This window comes from Pristiophorus japonicus, chromosome 7 (assembly GCF_044704955.1).
Source record: "Pristiophorus japonicus isolate sPriJap1 chromosome 7, sPriJap1.hap1, whole genome shotgun sequence".
NCBI lineage: Eukaryota > Metazoa > Chordata > Chondrichthyes > Pristiophoridae > Pristiophorus > Pristiophorus japonicus.
Window position 1 is genome coordinate 17,632,649 of NC_091983.1, and position 21,688 is coordinate 17,654,336.

At 42.3% G+C, this 21,688-nt stretch overlaps 1 protein-coding gene across 1 annotated transcript in view; it reads left to right on the forward strand.

The window, feature by feature from the left end:
• Positions 1-21,688, forward strand: part of lmbrd1 (LMBR1 domain containing 1) — a 263,585-nt gene that overhangs the window by 68,997 nt on the left and 172,900 nt on the right. The window contains exons 4-5 of the mRNA XM_070884860.1: positions 9,834-9,931; positions 13,443-13,510. Of these exons, the coding sequence (XP_070740961.1) occupies positions 9,834-9,931; positions 13,443-13,510 (166 nt within the window). The remainder of the gene's footprint in view (positions 1-9,833; positions 9,932-13,442; positions 13,511-21,688) is intronic.

A 21,688-nucleotide genomic window follows, 5' to 3' on the forward strand; every position in this document is an offset into this window, starting at 1 on the left:
TGATTGAAAACATTACCCTGTCACTCGGATGAGCCTTGAATTTGTTGGAGTACGTTCGCAGCAGGAGTTTGAGTGTTCTGGTTTTTGTCAGCTTATATTTCTTAAGCAAAGTAATTTTATTGATTCTCCGTTGGCCTGGTATTGGGGAGTGACTTGTATTTTATTTGACACCAGTGGTCAATTCATAGCTAATAAGAAAAGATCAAGTGAAAGGTTACTCCTGGGTTCCCAGATCTCAGGAAATCATGATGCTGAAATCTTGTATCTTCTCTTGAAAGGAAGTATCCTTCAGTATGTGTGCACAGAACATTAGTCTGTTACATAAGTGCAGCAAAGGATTTGTCATTCCCGTTATCGACATCCTTTCAGAATGATATTCCAGGTAAAGTCATTACTAATTAAATGTTATCCGCTTGGAGGATGAAGCATTTCTGCTCCTTTTTGCAATCTATATCTTTGACCAAGCTTTCAGTCACCTCTCAATTCCTGCCTTCCAGGCTCAGAATTCGTTTTTCTTATCCTTGTAAAGCATCTTGGGATATTTATTCTGTTAAAAGCACTATATAAATGCAGTGTCATGATCCTCGTGCTGTTCATTAAAGGCCAGAAATGTAAAATATGAAATAAAAACAGAAAATGCTAGTAACACTCAGCATGTCGGGCAGCATCTGCGGAGAGAGAAAGAGTTAATGTTTCAGGTCGATGACCCTTCGTCAGAACTTTACAACTTAATTGGCTGGAACTGTGTATGTTTGGTAAAAAGCTTTCTTTCCATTTTTGTTGCAACTAAACTTGGCAACTTTTAATGGGAATAATTGTTAGATATTTTAATTTTGCTGCTTTCTAGTCTGCATGTTTCTGTGCTTGGTTTAAATGTTTAACAAAAAGCTGTCATGCAATCTATTAAGGACAAGAAACCTAGGAAAAGATGTCTTCAGCTCCCTCACCTATATTAATGTTTTCTGGATGCAGTTTGATATGATTGGAAGTTAAGATTTGGGAAAGATCGGAGCAGGGTGCCTTAGTGACTGTAAACTCTTTGGTGGAGGGGGTATTTGTGAGTTTGATAAATGCATGTTGAGTTTGTGTGCTAGTATTTAAAATACCTGACAGCCAATTCATATTGGAAAGCCAGTGCAGTGTCTGTATTGCACACACAGAAGTGGAGAGGTGTAATGACGATGCATTGTTAATAGTACTTTTATAAGAGCAGTGAGTTAGCACTTCAGGTATTTAAAGATCTAAAATTAGGAGCTGTCCATGGTAGAGGTGCTGAAAAAATTGGAGAACCCAGAAAAATTTCCTGCAGTTTTCGAGTAGTCCTGAACTTGCATTCCGGTAACCTAGTTCTTGGTTCTTTTTAATATCTAAGTTTTTGAAGCTGTGGAAAAAATTATTGCAGTCCTATTAGTAGAGTACCATAAAACCATGTTCATGAAACTAATGGGCAATCATAGTGTGCCATGTCCATAATTGTAGTGGAATATTCAGTCCCATCTGCATATTGAATCTAAAGTATTCCCTGTTGTGTTAAAGCACCTCAGCATGAAACTTGGGCAACTGCAACATTGATTCTGTTGACTGTAGAACCTAGAGATTAAAAGGGGAATGATTCTGGAATAGTAATCTATTCTAATTGTACTGTTATTGTGGACATGGTGAAAATGTGATTCCTGTGCTAACCATTTTCTGGGTCCTGCTGTGTGAAATATGCACTGTAAATGAGATTTGGTTTTGGAATACAATCTGAAGCCTGTGTAGGTTTGGCTGCTGTGCACACAGACAATCTTATCTTCAATTTTGTTAAGACCAGCAAAATTGTGGTGATCTCTTTGCAATAGCTGGACAGCAATAGTAAATGATAAATGTATCTGAAAACGGTGTTCAGCATTTTGTGTTTTGAGTCTTGCTTTATCGAGGGAATTAATTAGATACTTTTTTTTGTCGTACGTAGTCTCCGATGCTTTTATTGCTGTTATCGTGTAGTGGATGAAACAGGACTTCACGCTGTTTTATGCATTCCCATTGAGTGTAAATATTCATGCTTGCATGATGAATATCGTCTGTTAGACTCCCCCAGCCATATGCTGGTGGTGTGTTGTGTGGCGTTTTAGTATCCCATTTGTTCCCAGATGAGTCAGCTGGGATTGAAAAGGTTATTAACAGTGGAGAACAAGTTTTCTCCAAAGAATGTTGAATGTCAGTTTATTTAATATCCTGAATGTTGTTCAGAAGGCTTAGTGCTATGACAGATGGAATGAAATGTGCATTAGTGCTGCCTCAAAAAGCATAGCAATGTGTCAATAAAATCTGCTGTCTGCAAAAATAAAATCTGAGCAGACTAACTTTGCTTTAATTTAAAAAAAAATTCAATCATCATTTGGGTTGCATTGAACTTAAAATGGTTTATTTAAAGATAACCAAAGAATACTTAATTCGATAAAACTGACCAGAAGGAGCTTTTATGTACAGCTTTTATTTACAATAGCTTTAAAAGCTGATTGGTACTGTAGGAGAGAGGATGAGCTGCGGATGGGGCGCGGGCAGGGGTGAGGCACTTATTTAGAGAGTAAGTGAGGATGTGGAATGGTTTGAAAAGTAAACACGTGGTCAATATTTACAGCTGTAAATGAGCATGACTGAAGTGAGTCACTTTGGTTGGAATTTGGTTACTGTTTATGAACTAAAGTAAACTTCGATGCTGTTGTGGTACTTTGTATGCACCATGTAACCTGCCTGCCTTTGGAGGGGATGGAGAGATATTGGTTGACAGTTAAAATCGTCCTGGCTCTTAGCTGTCCGAAAGCCACCATGATCGTAACATCTGCAATTTTAACCTGCTCTTCTGAACAGGCAGCAAGGACAGAGTCCTTCTTAACATATGCATGTTGTGGCTCGATGACATCATTGAGACTCGACTGGGGGACATTGTTTTTTTTGGATCTTTGTTTCAGAGCACAGCACTTTAGTGTACAACACTTTAATGCAAGTAATCTGTCATCTCTTGTTAACATAGTAACCGGTGGGGATAGTCCGAACACAAGGCAGCCACATGCCTAAAATCTATTGTCCTTTTTAAAAAAAAAAAAAATATTTCAAGTTTTGGTAGAAAGTATGCAGTAGATTCCATTAATTTCAGATTGTTACATAGCAATCTTTTAATAGTTTACATAATTCTTGTTGAAGACTTCGCGCTATTGGAGCTTTTCCAATTGTGCATCAATTACTATGAATTGTTTTGCTTCAATAACTATTGTACAATTAATTTCACACTGATAGCTGCAAGATTTTATTATTTGTGTTCATCCGAACTTTGAAGAAATCCACATTAGCCTGAAGTGAATTTCTGTTCAGGTCTGTGCATATTTATGGCTCAATTTTCCCCAATGCCGTTTTTTGACGTACGTGAAGAGTTACGCCCGTATTTTTGGGGCCCAACTACGCCCCCAAAAAATCATCCCACTTTCACCGTTTGAATTGTTGATTTTGGTGCCGCGTAGCCTGTCCTTCAGCTTTGGGGGTGGAGCCTAAGATCTGTGCCAAAAAGATCAGGTTGCCAGGGTAATGAGGGACACACTGCGGGCTGAGGCTGGAAAGTGAAACATACAACATATTCTGGCCAGCTCGCAGCAACCTGCACGAGCACCTTGCAGCAGCTTACCAATATTAAATTAATAAAGCGTTTATGCCAAAAGTCTATCTCCCCCCTCCCAGTGCCGCTCCTAATGCTGGCCGAAAGGCCTCCCTTCTCCCGGGACGGTTGCCGCTGCTAGCCCTGGCCGAAAGGCCTCCCCCTCTCCTCTCTCACCCTCCCCCTCCTCTCTTCTCGTTCCACCCCTCTCTCTTCTCCCCCCATCCCATCCCCTTCCCCTCTCTCCTCTCCTTCCCTCTCTCCTCTCCCACTCTCTCCCCCTCTCTGCTGCTGCTTTCCGGGCCGTGGACTGCATCTGCTACGCTGATTCTCTTACCTGTGCAGATTTTGTTAACTGCCCAGAAGGTTTTTCCAGAGTGGTCACATACGTCGTCCTAAGAAAAATTGGAATAAATCGGAGCTGGACAAACTCGCTTAAATGGCCAAAATTGGCACGGATGGCAAGTTACGCCCCCAATGAGGTAAAAAAAAATCGTAGCCTAAAAATATCCTACTTAAGTGAATTACGCTAGCGTAGAAACTTTGGGGAAACTTGGAGATTTTAATTTACTCCGAAAAGAACGGTGCACGCCAAAAAAAAACGGCGCAGATAATTGGAGAAAATTGAGCTCTTAACGTTTATGCTCACAGGATTGCAAGATACTTATAGTTGAGGAGGGCCATTCGGCTCAAGTCATCCATCCAGAAAGAGCCAACAGTGCCGGCATTGTTGCATCTAATTGTTTCTTAAATGATTGCAAGGTTTTTTTGCCTCCCCACACTTATCTCTAGAGGTTCATTTTAAAGGTTTATTCACTCTCTACTTGAAGATGAATTTTCTGATCTGCATTCTAAAGCTACCATCTACTGTTTTGAATCTGGTTCCCTTGTCCTCTTGCAATTTAATTGAAAGTAATATTCCAGATTTACATTCTTCATTAATTATCTTGTATAAGATCAACCCTCGGAGGCTTCCTTTCAACACTGAAAAGTCCACATCGCTCCAGCCTTTCCTAATAACTCAGGCCCCTGACACGTGGCTCTTCTCTGTACTGCTTTCAGTACTTAAGAGCCTCCCTTGTTTCCTGGCTACCAAAATTGGACACTGTACTTAATGTCTGACCAGAGTACTATATAGTTTGATCATGCCTTCATCTGACTTGCAATCTACTTTTTTGCCTTTTGAGTTTAGCATTCTTTTGGCTTTTGCTGCTCTGCATTGGTAGGAGAGTCTGGTCTGCTGAGACTCTTGCATCTCTTCCAATTTCATCCTTGGCTATTTCAACACCATTGATAGAGTACATGCGTCACCCAATTTCCCTGCCCATGGGCAGTGCTTTACAATTGCTGTGTGAAATTTCATCTGCCATTCAGTCCACTCCATTTTGTTTAACTTGTTCTATGATTTTGGAGTTATAAGGTAGAGAATCTAGTTTTGTGTGTTTTTGTTTTACATAAAATGATCCTTAGTTTGATATTGTCCTTAGTTTCTGAATTCAAGTTAGTGGTGTATGTTCGAACCATCAGTGACACCCCACACTGAACCATGGGGCAATGCACTCAGTACTTTGTTTCTCTCTCTCTTCCCCCAATGTAAAAAGCTGCGAGTCTGTAAGTGGCACTTCATGGAAATCTCTGGCCCAAATCAGATTTTTAAAAAAGATACTAAAAATAGTGAACTAATGACTCCTCCAATTAGCACTCATTTACTCCCCTTCATCCAATTGCCCAAGACCTTTGCAAGAGAAACAGAATATAGTAAATGTAGAATGGTATGGAGTCTGATATTCAGTGTTTTAGTTCTAAGCTTGCAAAGATTAAAATGGCTAGCGAAGGAAGACTTTATTGTGGAAAACATGGAATGGCTGAGAAGAGCAGGCAGCGATGGACTGGTTGCCAGCCTGAAAAGGACATTTTTTGAGACAAATGGAAATTTTGCCACTATAATAATGTTCCCATTATTGCAGTTCCTAAAGCATATATTATATCCAGTACAGGTATATACAATCTTGCAGCCAGTTGATCAGTATACATTTGTGCTTCGGATGTTAAGAATTCAGCTGATCCATTTCCCTGCCATTTGGTCCATTTTCAGAACCCACTTCGGCAATTTACTTACCTCGTAGGTCATTGTAAGTGTTTATGGCGATTGCCCATGTGCACCTAGATTGTCAGAGTTCACTATTTTTAGAATCATTTTTGTCTGATTTGGGCCAGAGATTTCCATGAAGTGCCACTTAGAGACTCGCAGCTTTTTACATTAAGTATTTGGATAATTCTCCGATTTAAAATGAAGATTCGATGTTCCACACCGTATTAGCTTTCATACTTTCATTTTTGCTGTCTACTAAAGTAGTTTTGCAATTGCTGTCTGCTTTCCTGGAGTGTGCATTGCTCTATCCATTTCAGCAGCAACATTTATGTAAACCGAACGGTAGATATCATCATATGATATCCTGCTGCTTGTTCATTCTACTTGTACAAATCTCTACTTTTACTGGTACAAAATTAGGAAGAATAATGATTGAAGAAGAAAGTTTTGCTGGTACCTTAGTGTAAACTGCATAAATTACCATTGCATACAAAATATGCAGTGAGTGCAGCTAATATCATTAAAAGAATAAGGAAGACTGCTTCAAGCTAGAGAACCTAGTTTTGTGTGTTTGTTTTACATAAAACTTTAAAAAAAATTATCATTCATAGAATCATAGAATAGTACAGCACAGAAGGAGGCCATCAGCCCATCGAGTCTGCTCTTTCGAAGAGCAATCCAGTTAGTCCCACACTCCCGTTCTTTCCACATATCCCTACAATTTTATCTCCTTCTAGTATTTAACCAATTTCCTTTTGAAGGTTACTATTGAATCTGTATCCACTGCATTAATCAGGCATTCCAAATCCTAACCACTTGTTGTGTAAGAAGTTTTTCCTCATGTCGTCTCTGCTTCTTTGGCCAATCACCTTATACCTGTGGCTTCTCATTATCGACCCTTCAGCCATTGGAAATAGTTTCTCTCTATTGACTCTAATCTAAATTTTTATGATTTTAAGCACCTGTATCAAATCTCCTCTTAGCAGTCTCTGCTCTGAGGAGAACAATCCCACCTTCTCCAGTCTATCCATGTAACTGTAATCCCTCATCCCTGGAACCATTCTGGTAAATCTCTTCTATATCCTCTTCAAAGCCTTCACGACTTTCCTAAAGTGTGGTGCCTAGAATTGGACGCAATACTCCTACTAGTGTTTTATATAGATTTAGCATAACTGCCTGGCTTTTGTACTCTATGCCTCTTTATTTATAAAGCCCAGGATTCGATGGGCTGGATTTTAGGCTTTTCTGTTTTCAGGCTTTGTACACTTTTCGTGATGCAAGGATAGGAAACTCCCGCGCTAAAGAGCCGGGGTGGGGGGCCAGCTCCAACGCCGGTGGTGGCACGGTTGCTGTCCCTGACCAGCGACAGGGCATGGATCTCAATCTCCGTCAATGGTTCTTGTGTTGGGGGTCCTCTGCACCTGTACGCCGCTGATCCGCTGCTATTGCAGATGTCGTCTTCTGCAGAAAGTGAAGTAAATGAAAGTAAAAGTCTTCAATCCATTTAATACTGCAGACAGACAGGTTCACAAACACACAGGTTCACAAACACACAGACACACACACACACTGGCTTGCTCCTCTGGTCATTGCCTGAAAGCACATACATCGCCGTAACCTTGGAATAAATACATCATCCGTGTGGCACTGAAGCTACATTTACATGGGGGTGCATAAATAAAATCATTACTTACTCTTGCTACCATCACCAGGTCATTCCACCTCTTACGACACCTTTCTCCAGTGCATACCATTGTACTTGTGGAGGACACAGCCTCCCCGATTTCGTCCCATATTCTGTTGTATTCCTGTGGGGGTGGCTTTCCATGACCACCCTTTGTTAAGTTGGAGTCTCTCTCCGTGATATTCTCCAGCAGTGCAGGTAGTTCCGTCTTGTTGAAGGCGGGTACCCTCAACTTCTCGTCCTTCTCGATGTTCCTGAGCTTCGACGACTTTTTCAGCATTTCCATTATATTTATATTATATTATGATTTTTGATTTATAAAATATGTACTATTATTGTTGATATTGTATAATTATTATTTGTTAATATTATTTGACTCTAGAATCTCTGATGAATACAACTGACCCTCGAATACTTTGCTGCTCCTTCTTACTCTCTCTCCCTTGATTTCAACTCTGCATGCGCAGGTGACCCCTCACCCCTGAAATCGTGGGGAAAAAGCATCTGTCGGGGGGGGAAAAAAAGCAAAGAAAAAAATTTGCGCATGTGCAGTGCAGTGCCTCACTGTCCATCGACTATCATACTGCATGCTGCCCGCTGCACTCTGCTCGCATATCGGCCCAAATAATTTCACCAAACTAGCGCTCTTTGGTCTCGGCGGTATTCCGGCGATTTGAACGATGCACCATCGGAATGCCGTTGAGAAATGGGCGGACCTTACATCCTGATGAATTTTGGGCCCTTTGTCTTTATGCAAGCACGGTGATCAAAATTGGACACGACCTTATCTTTGTCTGTAACTACCTTGGAATTCTGTACATCTGGTTGTGCACCTCAGTCATTGATGGCAGGTAATACAGCCATTTTAATATTTGGCCAACTCTGGTACACAAATGACCTCTCTCTCTTGTTTTCGGGATGTGAGCATGATGGCCTGTGGGCATTAAGAGTCAGTCATGTAGCATGGGACTAGAGTCGTGTGGGCCAGGCTGAGAAGGAATGCCAGGTTCCTTTCTCTGAATGAGATTTTAAAAAGAATTCATTTGCATTTAAAAAGCAGCTTTCACAACCTCTGAATGTTCCAAATTGTTTTACAGCCAAAGAAGTACTTTTGAATGTAGGAAACGTGGCACCCAATTTGCACTTACAAAATCCCACAAACAGCAGCGAGATGATGCCCATAAAATCTATTTTAGTGATGTAGGTTGAGCGATAAATATTGTCCAAGACACCGAGAGAACTCCCCAGCTCTTCTTCAAATTGTCTACCTGAGAAGGGACCTCGATTTAATGTCTCATCCGAAAGGTGGAACCTCTGACAGTGCAGCGCTCCCTCAGCACTGCACTGATGTCAATCTAAATTATTTGCTCAAGTCTCTGGAGTGGGACTTGACCCCACAACCTTCAGACTCCGGGTCAAGTGCTGACACTGACACAGGGCTGATTAGCGAGCCAGTGGGGTTTTTAAGAACAGGCTGGCAACTTTCTTCTTTGTTTTTTTCTGATGCATTAAATTGAACTTGCCATGTGGGATTTGAACTCTGGACTTCTGGGTCCAGTATCATAACCGTCATAGCAATATACCTCTAAATATTTTGTCAGGCTTTGGACCACTGTGCTATCTCCAAAAGCATAAATTAGAAATCCTTTTCAAATTCTTTGAAAATGTCAGTATTTTTGGTGCTGTCGGTCCTGGTGTGGTGTGCTACATGGACCCCTATCAATGTCATTCTATATTGTTTTGAATAGCTATAGTGTATTATACTTTTAAAATTGGTGAAGGCAATCGGTGCATCTTTTTCCTACATGCATGGATCAGTAACAGATGCAGTCTCAATAGAAAAATTACTTTCACCCATGGCTTAACATCTGTGGAGATTTTCCTGAAAGATTGATTGTGGATGGTGGGTAGTGGTGTTTTACACCTGTATCTGTTGTTGCATGCTCAATCGTGGCATTGAATATTACTTATCATTTGAAACTCATTTTTAATCGACCCATTAAAATCAGTTTTTTTTTTGTAACATTTTAGTTGGCTGATGTGAATGGTTTGAATTTGTTTTTGATTTTAATCAGTACACTGAAGAATAAAATTTAAAACTGGGTCAGCTAGATATTTTAGTTTGCAGGAAGAACTAGTTGGGACAAATCTGTATTCTTGGTTGAGTCACTTGGTGAGGTGCAGTTGAGAGGAGATAATGGTCCTGGAGTTTTTCCCTGGTGTTTCTGCTGTAACAATATTTAGTGGTATCCATTAAGAAATCTAGATTGGACTATTCCGAACCCGGTTGAAAGGTATGCATCGGATTCAGAAGCTCACCTGAGGAAGAGGCACTGCCTCTGCTTCATGTAAATGTTTTATAGATTATGTTAAGTAAATGGAGTTGCGTTGTATTTCAGAACATAATTGCTATTCTCTTGTTACAGCCTTGTATTCCATCATCCTGTTCTGTGTTTTCCTGTGGATCCCATTTGTCTACTTCTACTATGAAGAGAAGGAGGAGGATGATCCCAATAAATGTTCTGTAAGTTCCTGCAAAATGCTTAAAAAAATACAGATTCTTGGCTTGCTAGAAGGTGTTACCAGCACTTCAAGGGTTAGATTGAGAAGAGGTTACATAAACTAGGCTTGTATTCCCTGGAAGATATAAGGTTAAGGGGAGATTTGATTGAAATTTTTAGCATTTTGAAAGTGTTTAATAGGGTAGATAGAAATGTTTTCCATTGGTTGGGGAGTCTAGGACAAGGGGACATAACATTAAAATCAGAGTTAAGCCATTCAGGAGAAAGGTTAGGAAACACTTCTTCACGCAAAGGGTGGTACAAGTATGGCATTTTCTCCCACAAAAAGCAGTAGATGCTAGCTCAATTAATTGATTTTAAATCTGAGATTGATAGATTTTTGATAGACAAGACGGGTGGATGGAGTTAAGATACAGATCAGTCATGATCTCATTTAATGTTGGAACAGGCTTGAGGAATTGAATGACCTACTCCTGTTCCTATGTTCCTAATGATGTGACCTCGTTGTTTTCAGTCATACTAGTTGGCCACTGAGGCTGTTGGGGGCAGAGTGATGTAATTTCTTTTTGTTATAATAGTTGAATAGAGTACTCCTGAACTGGAATCCAGCTGTGCGCATTCACATTTCTATAACTTGTTATATTATGTTGGCAGCAGCTCTGCTGCTAATGAGAGGGTTACTATTCTGTGCATCAGAATGAGTTCTGTTGGGTATTCAAGAAGGAGCATCCTTCATGTGAGAAAGAAAGAAATGTCTCCTTGATCGATGACTCCTACAATCAATCCATCACTGTTGCAAATTGAAATAACATTTTTTAGCTAAAGGCATGCAGATTTCTGCAGCTGTCTAAATCTGTAGTTCATTATTTTTTTGTGCAATGAATATGTAAAGTTTTAAGAAATGGTTTGTGAACTTTTTATCATAGGCTGCTGTCAAATTGTGCTCTGAACCAATTTTAAACAAAAAATAATAAAGCCTCAAACATTCTAGGTAGAACACAGCTCAAGTTTCAAGAAAAAAAAACTCGATAGCTGCACAGAACCAAACCTTACTTTGTGGATACTGAATATAACTGAACTCGGCCACCTTGTGTTGATAACATGACCCTCCTTTTCACCAAGTACTCTTATGACCATTTAAACATGAATAATGCCAGATATCCCTCTTCCCCTCAGCACTGCCACCCCCCCCCCCCCCCCACCACCCCAGTAATCCCAGCTGTAGACATTCTGGATGTCTCAAAGTATTGGTGCCGCCATATTGTCTAGATTGGGATGTCCATATAACAGCTCATGGGCTGTGCGGTGTCTAAGCTCTGACAATCGGGAAAATTACATCACATCTGATTTCAAAGCCCAGTCAACTCGGCCCTATTTGTGCTTCAGTTTCATCTTTGCTGATTTTTGTCCTGTGTAAGTGGTTTTACCCTTGGTGGTTTCGAATCACCCCCGTGCCCCCACCCCTTACAACAGTCTAGACACCGGAATTATAGTGGTGAACAGAAGTACACAGTTACAGCCAGATCTTTCGGTCTCAACCATCACAATGCTTTTATTCAAGTTAAAGCACACACCTGCACCCACACCAGTAAAAGTACACCCTAGTCGTGTAAAACAAACAAACCCAGTACAACACACAACCCTGTCCTGTCTGAACAGGCCCCTAACGCGGATTTGTGTGAAGAATTGTGCGTACGCTTACGATCCGTGCAAAAACCTCCCCACTAAAACCCCTAAGGCTAGGCTGGTACACTCGACACCCTTTCATGCCAAGCAGTGGTCTTAAAGATGTGTGGGCTGGGATAAACGCTCACCAATTACCCCTCTGGCTTACTCGCTGCTTCACCCGATGAGCGTATCTTCTGGTTCTGTACCAATCTGTGGCATTCAAGTCCAGTCTCAGGGTCAGCTTCCCATTCGAAATAGCAAGGCTCTCGTTGCTCGTAGTTGGTGTTTCTTCTCTCTGTCCTAGACGGAGCACTCAGTCCTTAACCGTTGAATGACGCAACCAGGCGTGGAAGAGGGGAGAGAGAGAGAGATGGCTGCAAACTGCCACTCTTAGACCTGCAAAATGTTGCTTTACGCGCCAAAAGTTCAACTGTTCTTCCCCTGAGGCTGTGCAACTAAAAGAGCAAAATCAATGTCCTCGGCCTGTTCCTTTGTGAACTGGGCTGTACCTCAATGTGTGGCTCCGAAAAATCTGGGTGGCCACATCGTTTTCCTTTGTCTTTCGATGGCCTAAACACCAGCCACTTTACTAATGTCTCACTGATGGGTTCCCATTATATGATAAAAAGCGCCATCAACCATGATGTTCCTGCTTTCAGCCATTGATTCATTCCTGCCCAGCTGATGTGTATTCAAGTTAAACATGTTTAGACCTGCCCCAAGTCAGTGATGTTAGCTCTTCTGCTGAGAAATATAGTAGCAATGTCCAAAAAGTTTGTTTTTGCACCTGTTTGGATTGAAAATAGTATTCCCTAGTGCTGTTGCATCATTGGCGGATAAATTCTAAGTCAGAACGCTTGAATCTGTTAGTATCGGCAACTTGAGATGTACACAGATCAATGGTTTCAAACTTTATATGTGTCCTCTGTAGCTTCATGTTTACAAACCTATGCATCCCACAGAGAGAAAAGGCTTGGACATCTCTGATCTAGATTTAAAGAATTTTTTTTTGTGTGAACTGTAACTTTCTGCTGGGTTTGATCTCTGCATCAAATAAAGTGATATTGAATAAAATGCACAGAAGGAGATCCAACAGTTCCTACATGACTTACATTTGATGCATTTAAGCGGAAGCTAGATAAGTGCACGAGGGAGAAAGGAATAAAAGGGGTTGGAAGGAGGCTCGTGTGGAGCATAAACACTGACATAGACCAGTTGGGCTGAATGGCCTGTTTCTGTGCTGAACGTTCTATGCAAGTCTAAGAACAGTTTTTTTAAAACTTGATACCAGCAGTTGTCTTGGCAGTGAGATCCCAGCCTAATGTCTCGAGCAGCTTTCAGATTCACTTTATTTTCAATTAATTACTAAACGTGATAGAATCACAATATTCGATGAAGAATGTAGGTCTTGAGAGTGACAATACAGTGAAGACCTTCATAACTCTCAGAAGTATTTCAGTTTTAAAAGCTCAACTGTTAGGATAATGTGCTGTTAAATCAATATTGCCACTACTGTTTCGAATACACTGATGGTCATGTTAGTAAGCCAATTGTACCTACCCAGTTATATAAGGATTGCAATCTCAGAAATGAACATCAAACTGCAGCTACCTGTACAATGCATTTAGCCATCTAAGTTGACAAAGTCAGTGATGCTGTGTATGCTGTTTTAAAATGTTCTTTTCAAAAGTAGATTTGGAGAATTGACATGCTTAGGTATTCTGTTAAGGTCCTTTTCTTTTCAACTTGCCCAGTTGCATCTGCAGCTATTATAACATTGGAAAAATGCAACTCTCACTGATGGTTGATGTTAATATTGATCTTAATTGCTTCTGTTCTTTGCAGCAAGTGAAGAATGCACTGAAGTATACCATGGGTTTTGTGTTTGTATGTTCCATCCTTCTCTTAATTGGGTAAGTTTATTCAAATAAAAGGCAACGTTTTTGTTTACTGTGTGGGGGTGTGTGTATTCATGCTAAATTGCAAAATAGTGTGTTCTATAATTTATCCCCTTACCCCAACTATCGCCTATTTAGTGTCTTAAGTGCATTTAGACTACAATTGCAGCATCTGTGCAAAGCAAAACTACAAAATTTGCATTTTATGCTGTACCTTTTTACATAGAAACATAGAGAATAGGTGCAGGAGTAGGCCATTCGGCCCTTCGAGCCTGCACCGCCATTCAATACGCTCATGGCTAATCATTCCCTCAATCCCCTTTTCTGCTTTCTCTCCATACCCCTTGGTTCCCTTAGCCGTAAGGGCCATATCTAACTCCCTCTTGAATATATCCAATGAACTGGCATCAACAACTCTCTGCGGCAGGGAATTCCACAGGTTAACAACTCTCTGAGTGAAGAAGTTTCTCCTCATCGCAGTCCTAAATGGCCTACCCCTTATCCTAAGACTATGTCCCCTGATTCTGGACTTCCCCAACATCAGGAACATTCTTCCTGCATCTAACCTGTCCAGTCCCGTCAGAATCTTATACGTTTCTATGAGATCCCCTCTCATCCTTCTAAACTCCAGTGAATAAAGGCTCCAGTCTCTCCTCAGATGACAGTCCAGCCATCCCTGGAATTAGTCTGGTGAACCTTTGCTGCACTCCCTCAATAGCAAGAACGTCCTTCCTCAGATTAGGAGACCAAAACTGAACACAATATTCCAGGTGAGGCCTCACTAAGGCCCAGTACAACTGCAGTAAGACCTCCCTGCTCCTATACTCAAATCCCCTAGCTATGAAGGTCAACATACCATTTGCCTTCTTCACCGCCTGCTGTACCTGCATGCCAACCTTCAATGACTGATGAACCATGACAACCAGGTCTCGTTGCAGCTCCCCTTTTCTAAATCGGCCGCCATTCAGATAATATTCTGCCTTCATGTTTTTGCCACCAAAATGGATAACCTCACATTTATCTGCATTATACTGCATCTGCCATGTTTTTGCCCACTCACCTAACCTGTTCAAGTCACCCTACAGTCTCTTAGCGTCCCCCTCACAGCTCACACCGCCACCCAGTTTAGTGTCATCTGCAAACTTGGAGATATTACACTCAATTACTTCATCCAAATCGTTAATGTAAATTGTAAAGAGCTGGGGTCCCAGCACTGAGCCCTGCAGCACTCCACTAGTCACTGCCTGCCATTCTGAAAAGGACCCATTTATCCCAACTCTCTGCTTCCTGTCTGCCAACCAGTTCTCTATCTACGTCAGTACATTGCCCCCAATACCATGCGCTTTGATTTTGCACACCAATCTCTTGTGTGGGACCTTGTCAAAAGCCTTTTGAAAGTTCAAATACACCACATCCACTGGTTCTCCTTTGCCCACTCTGCTAGTTACATCCTCAAAAAATTCCAGAAGATTCGTCAAGCATGATTTCCCTTTCATAAATCCATGCTGACTTGAACCGATCCTGTCACTGCTTTCCAAATGCGCCGCTATTTCATCCTTAATGATTGATTCCAACATTTTCCCCACTACTGATGTCAGGCTAACCGGTCTATAATTAGCCGTTTTCTCTCCCTCCTTTAATAAAAAGTGGTGTTACATTAGCTACCCTCCAGTCCATAGGAACTGATCCAGAGTCGATAGACTGTTGGAAAATGATCACCAAATGCATCCACTATTTCTAGGGCCACTTCCTTAAGTACTCTGGGGTGCAGACTATAAGGCCCCGGGGATTTATCGGCCTTCAATCCCATCAATTTCCCTAACACAATTTACTGCCTAATAAGGATATCCTTCAGTTCCTCCTTCTCACTAGACCCACAGTCCCCTAGTACATTCGGAAGGTTATTTGTGTCTTCCTTCGTGAAGACAGAACCGAAGTATTTGTTCAATTGGCCTGCCATTTCTTTGTTCCCATTATAAATTCACCTGCATCCGACTGCAAGAGACCTTCATTTGTCTTCACTAAACTTTTTCTCTTCACATATTTATAGAAGCTTTTGCAGTCAGTTTTTATGTTCCCAGCAAGCTTCCTCTCGTACTCTATTTCCCCCTCTTAATCAAACCCTTAGTCCTCCTCTGTTGAATTCTAAATTTCTCCCAGTCCTCAGGTTTGTTACTTTTTTTCCAATTTATATGCCTCTTACATACTCCGTATTGCCCAATATGTTTACTTTTGAAGTGCAGTCACTGATAACAAATATGGCAGCCAATTTGCTCACAGCAAGGTTCCACAAACAAACCCAGATAACTTGTTTGTGGTAGTGTTCATTGAGGGAGGTCTGTTGGTCAGGACACTGGGAGATCTCCCTGCTCTTCTACAAATTGTGCCTACTGAGCGAACAGGCAGGAATCTTGGTTTAATGCCGTATAACACCTCCACAATACTGCACTCTCCCAGCATTGCAGTGAAGAATTAGCCTAGGTTATGTACTCAATTCCAATATATGTATATATAGGAAATAGGGCGGAGCTCGGCTACCTGACTGCATAATCTGCAAGCCCAAAGCCGAGTGAATTTCAAAGACGGGACTTGTCTAATCAACTATCAAGTCCAGTTGTATATATTCAAAGGCTATGTGGAATTGAGCTCAGAAGAGGGAACGTGACCAGACAGTTTAAATCATAGTGGCTGAGGAATATGTGGAACAGAATGCTCAGAGAGGCAGAATATGTCAGCAGATGCAAGAGGGAGCTTGATAAATTTTAGTGAAATGAGAGATGGAGAATAGCATAGAATTTTTGAACTTTGCAGCTGAGATCAGGATTGTAGGTGTGAACCTACTCCACATATTTGAATCTTAATTCTTCATCCTTGGACTCGAGTGCACGACATGTTGTCCTACTTTGCATTCCTTTTTATTCCTTTTTCACCTGCAGCAGTATTGATTAATGCTGATACAAGACTTGTGTTCATACTAGCTGCTGCAACTGCCCCCGCCCCCCAACACCAGAAGATACAATGGGCCCAAGTTTCCACATGATTCGCGCCTGATTTTTAGGAGCAACTGGTGGAGAACGGACTATTTTAGAAATCGCAATTCTCCACATTTTTTTTTCTGCAGTTCTAGTCAGGTAGAACAGTTCTAGTTTAGAACAGAATTTTTTCTTCAAAAGGGAGCGTGTCCGGCCACTGACGCCTGATTTGAAAGTTTCCACAGTGAAAATGTACTCCAAACTAAAGTAGAATGGAGCCAGTGAAGATTTTTGTAGAACTGCAAAAACCTGTTCTACACATTAAAAAATCAGGCGCAGGTTACAAATTAGGTGTCCAGAACGAGGTGGGGGGAAGGGAACTCATTAAATTCGACAATAAATCCTTATTTATACTTCTACAAATATTATACAAATAAATCCAACCTGAATAAACATTTATAAGCCAAGAAAAGATTAAATAAACCATCTTCCTACCTGTGTGAAAGTGCTTCAGCCAGGGAGAATTCTGCAGCCGTTCGTGCCACTGAGAGAGAGAGAGAGAGAGAGAGAGTGGGGGGGGTGGGGAAGGGAGAGGTCAGGTCGGATCGGATCGGATCCAGTCCGGGAGTCGGGTCCAGTGGGGGGGGGGCGGGGCGGGTCGGGTCGGGGAACAGGAGGTCGGGTCGGGTCAGCCGGGGGGGGAGGAGCGGGTGTCTGGTCTGGTCGGCGCGGGGGGGGGGGGCGGGGAGCGGGGGTCGGGTCTGGTCAGCGGGAGGGGGGGGGAGTGGGTGTCGGGTCGGGTCTGGTCGGCGGGGGGGGGGAGGGGGGGGGGAAGCGGGTGTCGGGTCTTGTCGGGGGCGGGGAGCAGGAACTGGCCGTGGGAGGAGCCTTATTCACGCAGTCCCAGTGAGGCCATTCAGCCAGGGCTAGGGGCTGCGTGCTTCGGGCCCCTCCCACACAGTTCGGTGCCTGGAGCTACTGCACTTGCGTGCCGACTGTAGCGCGCATGTGCAGAGGTCCCGGCACTGTTTTCAGCACCGGGACCTGGCCCTCCCCCCCCCCCCCCCCCCCCCCCACAGCTCGTGCTGGCTGCGCCGAGGGCCAGAGGACCTGTAAGTAGGTGGAGAATACCGAGGATTTTTTTAGACGCGAAAAACGGGCGCCCAGCTCGGAGGAGCGCCCGTTTTTTTTCTTGTGGAAACTTGGGCCCAATAAAACTGTTAAGATTGTGCTATGTCACAACACTGTTACTATTCACTTGATAACCCAATAAACCTTTAACAATCCATGACCCACACACACACTGCCCCATCTATGGTTGGGGGGGTAGATGGGGGGTTGTGGGGGGCGGGAAGGGGGTTGTGTGTGGGCGTGGGGAGCAGGCCAGGAAAGTGGCGTGGGGCGGAGTAAGTCAGGAACTTGGGCAGGGAAGTAGGTCAGGATCTTGGGAGGGTGGAGAGGGGCGGAAATTTGTATTTATATTCCTCGGCCTGTTTTTACACATGTAGCTTTTTCCAGAGTGAGAAGTTTTGATTCTATTAAAGTCTTTGGTGAATAACTAGAAATCCTGTATTTAAAGAAGCACTGTTGCAATAAAGATGCTAATTTGACAGCAAATGTATAGCGAGTCTCTGCTAGTACTAAATTAATATGCCTCAAGTACAGACAAGGATGATCTGAACCAGACTATCCTAAACATTGAAGTAGAGAAAAGGCTCATTTGGCAAATATGAATCTGTACGATCCAAGAACACAAAACAGAAAACAATAGCAACTGGCCACAGAGGTTTGGTAATTTTACTAAAAAATAGAAATACAGAAAATAAAAATCCACCCAAAAATGGGAGAAGAGGGGAAAATTGGAAGAAAAGTTAAACAACTCTTGTCTAAACGCCTACCTTTTCCAGTATTTCTCTGATCAAATATTGTGGCATGATCTTGATCCACCAAGACACTACCCTGATTTCAGGTTTAACTCTGAAAAGAAGACTACCCAATAAATAGATGTATATGATACACATACACAGGGCGTTTGATAATTTGCAGTACATTTTAGTATCATGAGGTTACTCAAGTACGTAGTAATGGAGAATATCCCACTCTAAAACGGCTGTAGAATGAACATGACAGCAATGTATAAAATTGTGCCACATTTTCCACAATTCTTCAAACAGGTGGAACATGTCCAGATCCCTGTTAGAGCTTCTGTACTTAATCACCCTTAATATAGCAACTGTAACTGCAGTGATGCAAGAACATTTTTTTTGTCATCCATCTGTTCTGGCAAACCTTGATTAATGGCTGCTGCCATGTTAAACCCCTCTATTTAATCTGAAAATTCAGTGTACTACATTTATCTTTCAATAAAATTACTCCAGAAGCATCTCTGTATGCTCCTCGTTTTGATGCAATATTTAGTTACAATAGCTTATCCGATTGGTGTAATTAGGAATTTTTAATTTTGTCTACAATAACTTAATACTGCTTCCCAAGACTGCCCCTGTGCTGTACCACATAGTGGTGAAACGCAGGTCTCACACAGCAAGCTTCTTGTTGCGGCCGAATTGTCAAGGAATCATTATATATAAAATCGTCACTGGGTGAAAAAGTTTCTCCTTAATTCCCTAGAGAGTGGTTACAATATGGAACTCACTAGCAAAGGGAGTACTTGAGGTGATTAGCATAGATGCATTTAAGGGGACGCTAGATAAGCACATGAGGGCGAAAGGAATAGAAGGTTATGCTCACAGGGTTAGATGAAGTAGGTGGGAGGAGGCTCATGTGGAGCATAAACATGGACCTGTTGGGCCGAATGGCCTTTTTTGCTGTACATTCTATGCAATATGCATGTATGTAAGTTGCTGAGGTAGGGCAAGACAGACTTTTTGCATGCCAGTTAGGGAAAAACAGATGAGAAGGAAAGAATCAGATTGTCAGTCATCCTAGACTCCTGTTCCAGCCACAAAATTGTGGTTAACACCCTTCACGGGAAGAGGAGCATAATGTCACACGATCCACTTCCTTTTGAGGCTGGTTTGGAGGCGCTACGCGGGCGGGTTCACCAGCGCTAATGTGTTTCAACGCCCCTCCCCCTCCATTAAAGGGGAAGACCGCTGTGCACTCTGCACGGTCTCTGATGGCCTCCACTGGGCCAAGCAACAGAGCAGCAAGACAGGCCAAACGGTGAGTCGGCCAAACCAACAAAATGGCGGCGCACGGTGCTCCTCACCTCCCCTTTAACTTCCGGCCATGGGCGGATGTCAGGCAGATTCGCACCCAGCAAGGCTGGTGCTGCCCCCCCCCCCCCCCCCGGGTGAAAACCGGTTCTTAACTCGTCAGCACCCCTTGGAGGTGCAAAGCAGGGAAATTTTGGCCCCCTGCACTCTTGGCTTTGAAAGAAGGTGATTAAAGCAGAACCTTATAGAAGCATGTAAGATATGAAATGATATGTTTAAGGTAAATATTGGGCACTGCTTTGATGTAATTAGTCTTGAAGTACTTATTCTTGTACCCTTTTCGCACAGTATGATCTGGTGACTGTAGACTGTTCTTTTTGGATGAATGAGCTAAATGGTAGCCTTTATCTGCAATCATCATATAATTGTGTTATGGAGGCCTTGTAAACTGTAGGGCACAATTTTAGCAACTTATTCTTCTACTTCACTGATTTGAAATTGAACTACCCTGTATTAACTTTCCAATCCTGGACATTTTTAGTATAATTTAGTTAAGTGCCACACTTGATTATCTTGAAAGAGAGCGTTTCCCTCGAGTTGTAGTTTTACTTTCTTAAGTTTCTATCTTCTTATCATTAAAGTTGATTAGTGCTCAAAACTTCAAAATATTATATTCAAATAATTAACTTGCAAGATCTCCTAAAATAACTTCTGCCACAATTTCTCTGGTAGCAGTGATTGCTCAAGGATTGTCGGTAATCTAGAATACAAGCTGATATTAATAAACCACCGTCCTTGGGTAGTGCACATAACAGCAATTCTTGCGATCAATTAAATATGGCAAAAACCAACATGAAAGTGCATCTTGCTGTATCCATTTAATGTCTGTTATTAATCTTTGCAAAGATGTTGCTAGAAGAATACTTAATCAAATGACTTCAGCAAAAAGCAAATGTACCTCTATCCCAAATGCTTTTCTTGGATGAAGGAATTGAGTATAATATCTCCAAGTTTGCGGATGACACTAAACTGGGTGGCGGTGTGAGCTGTGAGGAGAACGCTAAGAGGCTGCAGGGTGACTTGGACAGATTAGGTGAGTGGGCAAATACATGGCAGATGCAATATAATGTGGATAAATGTGAGGTTATCCATTTTGGGGGCAAAAACACAAAGGCAGAATATTATCTGCATGGCGGCAGACTAGGAAAAGGGGAGCTGCAACGAGACCTGGGTGTCATGGTTCATCAGTCACTGAAAGTGGGCACGCAGGTACAGCAGGCGGTAAAGAAGGCAAATGGTATGTTGGCCTTTGTAGCTAGGGGATTTGAATATAGGAGCAGGGCGGTCTTACTGCAGTTGTACAGGGCCTTAGTGAGGCCTCACCTGGAATATTGTGTTTAGTTTTGGTCTCCTAATCTGAGGCAGGACATTCTTGCTATTGAGGGAGTGCAGCGAAGGTTCACCAGATTGATTCCAGGGATGGCTGGGCTGTCATATGAGGAGAGACTGGATCAACTGGGCCTTTATTCACTGGCATTTAGAAGGATGAGAGGGGATCTCATAGAAACATATAAGATTCTGACGGGACTGGACAGGTTAGATGCGGGAAGAATGTTCTCGATGTTGGGGAAGTCCAGAACCAGGGGACATAGTATTAGGATAAGGGGAAGGCCATTTAGGACTGAGATGAGGAGAAACTTCTTCACTCGGAGAGTTGTTGACCTGTGGAATTCCCTTCCGCAGAGTGTTGTTGATGCCAGTTCATTGGATATATGGATATATATGGGAGTTAGATATGACCCTTACGGTTAAGGGGATCAAGGGGTATGGAGAGAAAGCAGGAAAGGGGTACTGAAGGAATGATCAGCCATGATCTTATTGAATGGCGGTGCAGGCTCGTAGGGCCGAATGGCCTACTCCTGCACCTATTTTCTATGTTTCTATGTTTCCATGCTCTTTTTAAAATGTGTCTTGTAGTTACCCTGGGAGAATGTCCTGGAGCAAATTGCTCGAGGGATGCAGTGTTTACTAAAGAGACTTGCTTT